We start from the raw sequence: 8,864 nt of genomic DNA, 5'->3' as shown, positions 1-8,864 counted from the left end.
CGGCGGGCGCGAATCCGCAACAATATATACATATATGTATATACATTCATATATATATATATATATATATATATATATATATATATATACATTCATATATATATATACATTCATATATATATACATATATATATATATATATACATATACATATATACATATATATATATATATATATATATATATATATATATACATATACATATACATACACATACATATATATATATATATATATATATATATATATATATATATACATATACATATACATACACATATATATATATATATATATATATACATATACATACATATATACATATATATATATACATACACATACATATATACATATATATATATACATATACATACACATACATATATACATATATATATACATATACATACATATATATATATATATATATATTTATATATATATATATATATATATATATATATATATATATATATATATATATATATATATATATATATTTGTATTTGTATAGATATATACAGCTCTGGAAAAAAATAAGAGACCACTCAAAAAAAAATTTAAATCAGCATCTCTACATGTATAGCAGCCATTCCATTGCAGTGTCTGTTGAATTCCAACACAGGCACACCTCATTCTACTTAGTGAGGTACTGATTAGGTGATCACCTGAACCGAATCTTATTTAACAAGGAAAAGTATAAAAACCACTGCTGTGGTCATCACTATCCTCTTGCAATAGGACCAGCTGGATCACAAAAACAGTGCTAGTTGTACCTCAAAAGTAATTGGAATTTAAAAAATAACTATTGACCATGCCAAAAGAGTTTAAAAGAAAAGTTTTGAGTGAGGAAAAGAAGAGTTCAATTCTGGCATTACTGGCAGAGGGATACAGTGCGCGTCACGTTGCTTCCATCCTGAAAATTTCAAAGACGGTGGTTCATAAGAACAAGGTCAAGCAGCAGACATTGGAGACAACAAAGCTACAGACTGGCAGAGGGCGAAAACGACTTTCCACTAACTGGGATGACCGCCAACTCATTAAAATGTCACTCAACAACCGTAGGATGACATCAAGTGACCTACAAAAAGAATGACAAACGGCAGCTGGGGTGAAGTGCACGGCGAGGACGGTTTGAAACAGGCTCCTAGGGGCAGGGATGAGGTCGTGCAAAGCTCTAAAAAGCCCTTCATCAATGAGAAGCAAAGAAGAGCCAGGCTGAGGTTTTCAAAAGGCCATAAGGATTGGACCGTAGAGGAATGGAGTAAGGTCATCTTCTCTGATGAGTCCAATTTTCAGCTTTGCCCAACACCTGGTCGTCTAATGATTAGACGGAGACCTGGAGAGGCCTACAAGCCACAGTGTCTCGCACCCACTGTGAAATTTGGTGGATGATCGGTGATGATCTGGGGGTGCTTCAGCAAGGCTGGAATCGGGCAGATTTGTCTTTGTGAAGGACTCATGAATCAAGCCACGTACAAGGTTGTCATGGAAGAACACTTGCTTCCTTCTGCTCTGACAATGTTCCCCAACTCTGAGGATTGGTTTTTTCAGCAGGACAATGCTCCATGCCACACAGCCAGGTCAATCAAGGTGTGGATGGAGGACCATGAGATCAAGACCCTGTCATGGCCAGCCCAATCTCCAGACCTGAACCCCATTGAAAACCTCTGGAATGTGATTAAGAGGAAGATGGATGGTCACAAGCCATCAAACAAAGCCGAGCTGCTTGAATTTTTGCGCCAGGAGTGGCATAATGTCACTCAACAGCAATGTGAAAGACTGGTGGAGAGCATGCCACGACGCATGAAATCTCTGATTGAAAATCAGGGTTATTCCACAAAATATTGATTTCTGAACTCTTCTTAAGTTAAAACATTGGTCTTGTGTTGTTTAAAAAAATAATATGAACTTGTTTTGTTTGTATTATTTGAGGTCTGAAAACACTGAATCTTTGTTGTTATTTTGACCAGTTGTCATTTTCTGCAAATAAATGCTCGAAATGACGATATTTTTATTCGGAATTTGGGAGAAATGTTGTCAGTCGTTTATAGAATCAAACAAAAATGTTCATTTTATTCAAACACATACCTATAAATAGTAAAACCAGAAAAACTGATAATTTTGCAGTGGCCTCTTAATTTTTTTCAGAGCTGTATATACATACATACATATACATATATATATATATATATATATATATATATATATATATATATATATATATATATATATACATACATCCTGGTGTTGGTGCAGTGGTTAGGGCAGCGGCTTGGGAACCAAACGGTCCTGAGTTCAAGCCCCGTTGGGCCACTGAATTAATACACCAGGGGGTTGACTCAGCCTGTCATCCTTCCGAGGTCGGCGAAGTGAGTACCAGTGTACTGGGCCCGGTGTATGCCCCGGTTTGAATAGGTGTACCATATCCCTGTGTCATAAGAGGCGTCCAGGGTTGCGTCAGGAAGGGCATCCGGCGTAAAACCTCTGCCAAATCATGATGCGGATCATAACGGATGATCCGCTGTGGCGACCCCTAATGGGAGAAGCCGAAAGAAGAAGATATATATGTATGTATATATATATATATATATATATATATATATATATATATATATATATATATATATATATATATATATATATATATATATATATATATATATATATATATATATATATATATATATATATATATATATATATATATATATATATATATACACTGTATATACATATCCTATATATTATTTCTGTTAACGTCTGTGTGTAATCTGACGTATCTCCTCCAAAACTGCCGGATGGATTGTCGCCACTTTCGGCATACTGGTGGTCTGTGGTCCAATGAACAGCATGGGCGATGTGAGATCGTGCCAGACGGAGAGATTTGGGAATTTTTGGCGATTTTCTAATTTTTACATTCGTTTGCATGGCAACGTGTGACGTCACCGCTGAGAGGCATAATGACGTCATGACATCATTGGTCATTTGCTGACATCAATACGTCTGTCGTTGACAGACTGTCACCGCCGAGAGGCGTAATGTTACTCCAAGAAAACAGCGTCTGCAATGTAAAACCCTCTTCTGCACATGCTGACTCCCTCAGAAGGTGAATTTGACAAAAAAATGTAACAAGAAACATTGTATATAAAGAAATTCGATAAATCACATTGTGAACACTGGATATATTGACGTCCTAACGAACCCTCACTTTCGAAACTTCGCGCAGAGCGTGGGCTTGGTTATTACATATATATATATATATATATATATATTATATATATATATATATATATATAATATATATATATATATATATATATTATATATATATATATATATAATATAATATATATATATATATATATATATATATATATATATATATATATATATATATATATATATATATATATATATATATATATATATATATATATATATATATATATATATATATATATATATATATTATATATATATATATATATATATATAATATATATATATATATATATATATTATATATATATATATATATGCTTATAGAAATATGGTTATGCATATACAGGGTGGCCTGAAAGTCACTTTACCCCTTCCCAGTGAAGCATTGTTCTTGAAGTCTTTTAATATTCAGGTTTTATTATGCAGTACTTACAATAATTAATTTGTCGTTGTATCTGTATGTGCTCCATCATTCTTCTGAATCAGTGTTTCCACATACCATAGCGGGTGAGGGGGCGAGGGCAGAGGTGAAAGGACGGAGGGAAGTGCGAGAAATTTATCAGGGGTAAAGTAACTTTCGGGCTCCCATATATATATATATATATATATATATATATATATATATATATATATATATATATATATATATATATATATATATATATATATATATATATATATATATATATATTGTGTGTGTGTGTGTGTGTGGGTATCCCCACTGTTTGCTGGAGTATCTTGTTTGCCAAATGTAAAGAAACTGTTGTTTCGGAAAAATTGAACACAAAGTTGTTGTTTTTTTGAAAAATTACATGAATATTGATTTTCCTTTCTCGACCAGTTTGCTCTTTGTTGATGAACTTTAAGTATATTTTATTATCTCCTGAAAATGCTTTATCTACCGCTCTGTCCAATGCGGTTACGAGCTTGTCACGTGGAATATTTGTGTACAATGCGGAAAAATCACAAGTTGATTGACATTTAGCCTTACCCTTGTGAGTAATGTTGTGGATATTGTCGATTTCAGTTTTGGAATTATCAATGATAAATAACTTTTTAATACCAGAATAAAATTTCGCCTTTTCATGGTACTTTTTTAAAGCATTTATAAATCAGGAATAAAATAATTAGTAAATACCTGAGTAAACCTTGATTTGTAATTTTTGAGCATTTATAAAACACTCACTTTTAGTTTTTTTTTTTTTACCTTAACTTTTCTTTTCCTCTTCATACATTCCATACTAAAGGCTGTCGTTTTAAAACTCAAATTAATTATGCTCATTATGGAAATGGTTTTCAGCAGATGTCTCTGATAAGACTTTTGTCACTTTCACCATACAACACGTTAAATTTGCATTCCTTTGAGAAGATGCAACACTTGAAGCTTGAGTGTCAGTTATTGTTGATGTATCAGATTCCTGGAGTCTGCGGAAGGTGACCCAGAGTGTGCCGTACACGACCTTTTGCGATGCTGGATGGGATTGGCACAATGGGGGACGAATTCAGATTGGTGACAGCGTTTGGGGGTTCTATTAACTGGCCAGTTTGACCAGTTAATTCCCTCTCATGACATTTTCCTATTTGGGTTTCACAACATGTAAAAGTGTAAATGAGATTAAAAAGAGTAGATAGACCTTGTATGCGCTCAATGGATGGAGTAAAGGCTGCAACCAAGCTGTCTCTAACAGAGGTTTAGGAAGCAGTGTGGGATGGGGATGTTTGGAGAAATCTGACCGTGAATGTCACCAGAAATGGACACTTCGTCCGATACGATGGCAACAGAGGTAGCACACTCACTTTCGAGCTGTCGTCTCGGTTTGAATTCCTAAGCGATTATATTAAAGCTATCACATTAGTTCTTCGCAGGAAGGGTTGCATCAATGAGTATCCCGTCCTTCGGATGGACGTTAAGCCGGCTATCCCATGTACCATGAAAAAAACTGGTGGAGTGTATCTTGCCAAGAGTTGGTGAGTTATTGCCAGCACCCTGAGCAAATTGCAAATTCCTGCTCTGATGTGCGGTCTTCATTTGTAATTTCATCTCAGTAATATAATGCATTTGCTTAAAATATTTGACAGTTGTATTTAATTAGATCAACCAATTTGTTATGTTGAACAAGTTAAATCTCAAAGCTCTTGTTAGTTGGTTCATTCGTTCATCCCTCGAGGGTAAGGATGGCCATGACAAAGTTAATTTATCTCGGTGATCAGTTTATAAGTGTCTGGTGAGAGCAAATTCATGTTTTAAACCGAGCTGTAGCACATTGGGGTTCGCTTGTAGCTCCCTGATTGAGAAAGGATGTGTTTATGTTTCAAAATTGGGGTGTCGGTATGACTTGCACGTGACTGATTTAAGTGAGAGCGATTTACACAGAGTAACCCTCACTCTCTCTTCCAGGCCCGTCTGGATCCAGTGGCAAGAAAATCTGAAGTCCGCTGGAGGCGAGTGCAGATGCAATCCATCCATCCATCCATCCATCCATTGGGACCATACTCTATGCAGAACTTTGGTGCTGCCGAAACAGTCTCCTTGGCTATTGGGCACAATCCTGAACAGGTCACCACTCCAACACAGGATACCAGCAAGCTGGCACTCATTTTGCTGACCTCAGAAGGATGACAGGCAGAGTCAACCCCACCTGGTATTAATTCAACAACCAAGCAGGATTTGAACTCAGGATCGTAGGATCCTAAGCCCACCACCCTAACCATTAAGCCAACACCAGATATGTAGATGCAATGGATAACTGAAAGGTCCTCATGCACTTGAGTTGGCACCATAAGCTGTCCACACAGCTCTTGCCATCTGCCATCACAACGGGAGGATGGGCATACCTACCCGGCTGCTCTGATATACCAGAATGGACTGGAGAATCAAGCGGAGCTCGGTGTAGTTATCCTCTCAGGGTTTGCCGGCGTAGGTAGTACCCTCTACTGTTTATTATGGGACAGGAACGGCACACACATCGAAGAATCACCCTACTTGTGAAACCGGGATGACAGTTTTTAGCTGGGTCGAGATTCAAACCCAGGTTGGACATCTTAGGGGCGAGTGTGCGTACCTCTCGGCCAGCCATCCTGGCAGCCCTGACATTATAATAAAGATGTTTAATTTTTGTAATCCAAACATTGCAGCTTGATTGTACTCTCCTTGTTCAAACTGTTAAATCTTGTCTCTGCTTGGGACATGATGCCCACGTGTGGTTTTGTGCTGAACCCGTTGTAGTGTTTGCCTTCACCTGACAGACGCCCTGTGGGCAGTCTTTACCTCCTGTCACATGACATTATTTCTAACAACGTCATTATTCCATGCCATCAAGACTTTCAACTGGAAAATAAAAATTACATCACACAAATATTCTTAGACTTATACACTTCAGAAGGGGTCTTGCCATGAAAGAAATGAGCTTTACAACTTAAACCGAAAACAGGTCATGTGTGCTGTTTCCCACAGACACCTGAAAAGGTATCTGCTCAGGTTGAGGTTGAAATGGAATAACTTGCGTCACGACAACACGGTTTTGAGCAACCGATGACACTCCAAGAAAAACGTCCATTTTGAAAAAAAAAAAAAAAGAATAATTGATGAATGAATAATTATTATATTATGTTTAGGAATTCATGAATTATACCTTTTAAACCATCTATTATTGAAAGGGTCACCGAATATTAATTAATCAACGAGCATGACTGTGCCAGATCCCAAAGTGACATACCGAACCAATGGGAATTCAGATCGCCGGTTTCACATGTCCGAAGGTTTTGTGTTGATCCGACTTTTGCCATGTGTGTCAGAATGAACAGAAGGGATGAAGATAACAATTGGTACAAATTCCAGATGAGAAATCTCATACAGACAATGGACACAATAGTGTGACCTGGGCCATGAAGGAAGGAGACGGACATAAACATCTGTTTCCTTATTCCTTCCTGATTCCTTACCTCTGTTTGTTAAAAGCAGTAGCTGACAGATGTTCAGTAGAGGGACTTCCAGCAGAGTTAGAGTACAGAATTAGGAACCCACGAGCTGCATGTTTCACTGATGATGACAAACGTCAAAATGAAGGAACGATGACCCGGTTTGATGATCGCTTGAAGACTCACTCGAGTTTCAGAGTGAAATGGTTCTTGGACACTTACAAGCTTCTTTCACCCATTTTCGAACATCTTGGCAGTGGAAGCAAAAAATAATTACAGTTGTTAAGGTGCAGAAAGATCGCGAGAGGAAGCTGACCTCTGACCCAAAAATAACAATTGTTCACCCCAAGGTCAAAACACAGGAAGCTATTGTGTGTCCCATCCGGATAAAATGTTTTTCCTTTGACAATCCTCGGGAATTACACAAAGGCATGAATGAGGTTTCATCAAAATGACTACATTTTCGTGACCGTAGATGGATGTTCGTGTTTTGTACTTATGTGACATTTACAGTGATTATCTGAACGTGTATAACAAGCCTTATATCGAGGAGGAAATGTCATGTTGGAGATGTTTGTGGAATGCATCAGGTATTTGGAAATTGGGTCTAGAGGGTAGCCCAGAGGTATGCACATTCCTCCATGAGTTGTCGACCATGGGTTGGAATGTTGACTACAGCTATAAACTACCATGTTGGTGTTTCGCATGCAGGACGAAGCATCAAAAGTGTGTACTGTCCCTTGGATGGCTGTTAAACTGGACATCTCGTCTGCCGGCATTGGTCGGTAGACGTTTAATATAGATCCCATGTTGTCTTTCACGAAGAGCACTGGAGTACGTGAGTTAGACCCTGCACTCTGAACAAAAATCCCTTCCAAACCCAATCCACCCAGCATAATCTAACCACCCACCATAACCAAACCACCCACCATAACCAAACCACGATAACCAAACCACCCACCATAATCAAACATCCACCATAACCAATCCATGATAACCAAACCACCCACCATAATCAAACATCCACCATAACCAAACCACCTACCATAACCAATCCATGATAACCAAACCACCCACGATAACCAAGCCACCCACCATAACCAATCCACCCACCATAACCAATCCACCCTCCATAATCAAACCATGCACCATAACCAATCCTCCCACCATAACCAAACCACCCACCATAACTAATCCAACCACCATAACCAAATCACCCACCACAACCAAGCCACCCACCATAACCAATCCACCCACCATAACCAATCCACCCTCCATAATCAAACCATGCACCATAACCAATCCTCCCACCATAACTAATCCAACCACCATAACCAAATCACCCACCACAATCAAACCACCCACCATAACCAAACCACCCACCATAATCAAACCACCCACCATAATCAAACCACCCACCATAATCAAACCATCCACCATAACCAAACCATCCACCATAATCAAACCATCCACCATAACCAATCCATCCACCATAATCAATCCAGTCAACATAACCAATCCACCAACCAACATCAAACTCCCACCATAACCAATCCACCCACCATAATCAAACCATCCACCATAACCAAACCATCCATCATAACCAAACCAACTGGCACAACGAAACTGCCCACCCAACCAAAACTACCCGGCATGACCAAAACCACGTCGCATAACCAAAACTACCCGGCATGACCAAAACCACGCAGCATACCCA

At 38.0% G+C, this 8,864-nt stretch overlaps 2 protein-coding genes across 5 annotated transcripts in view; one reads left to right on the top strand and one right to left on the bottom strand.

Annotated features, from left to right (window-relative positions):
- Positions 1-7,384, top strand: part of LOC147021352 (uncharacterized) — a 39,789-nt gene extending 32,405 nt beyond the window's left edge. For 3 of the 4 annotated variants that reach the window (XR_015060765.1, XR_015060767.1, XM_085891223.1), the window contains exon 2: positions 5,628-7,384. Coding sequence is in view for 1 of the 4 variants with exons in the window: in XM_085891223.1 (XP_085747349.1) it covers positions 5,628-5,849 (222 nt within the window). In the remaining 3 variants the exon portion in view is untranslated. Of the gene's footprint in view, positions 1-2,750; positions 3,114-5,627 lie in introns of those variants that run through there. The other variant, XR_015060766.1, reaches the window with a different exon arrangement.
- Positions 1-7,418, bottom strand: part of LOC147021351 (sal-like protein 1) — a 135,406-nt gene extending 127,988 nt beyond the window's left edge. Inside the window, exon 1 of the mRNA XM_085891222.1 lies at positions 7,172-7,418. The gene's annotated coding sequence lies outside the window, so the exon portion shown is untranslated. The remainder of the gene's footprint in view (positions 1-7,171) is intronic.
- Positions 7,419-8,864: the final 1,446 nt, after the last annotated feature.

This window comes from Eptatretus burgeri, chromosome 8 (assembly GCF_056783735.1).
Source record: "Eptatretus burgeri isolate ZD-2024b chromosome 8, Ebu_testis_v1, whole genome shotgun sequence".
Lineage (NCBI taxonomy): Eukaryota > Metazoa > Chordata > Myxini > Myxiniformes > Myxinidae > Eptatretus > Eptatretus burgeri.
The sequence above is the reverse complement of the archived record's forward strand: the minus strand, read 5'-3'. Positions and strand labels throughout refer to the sequence as shown.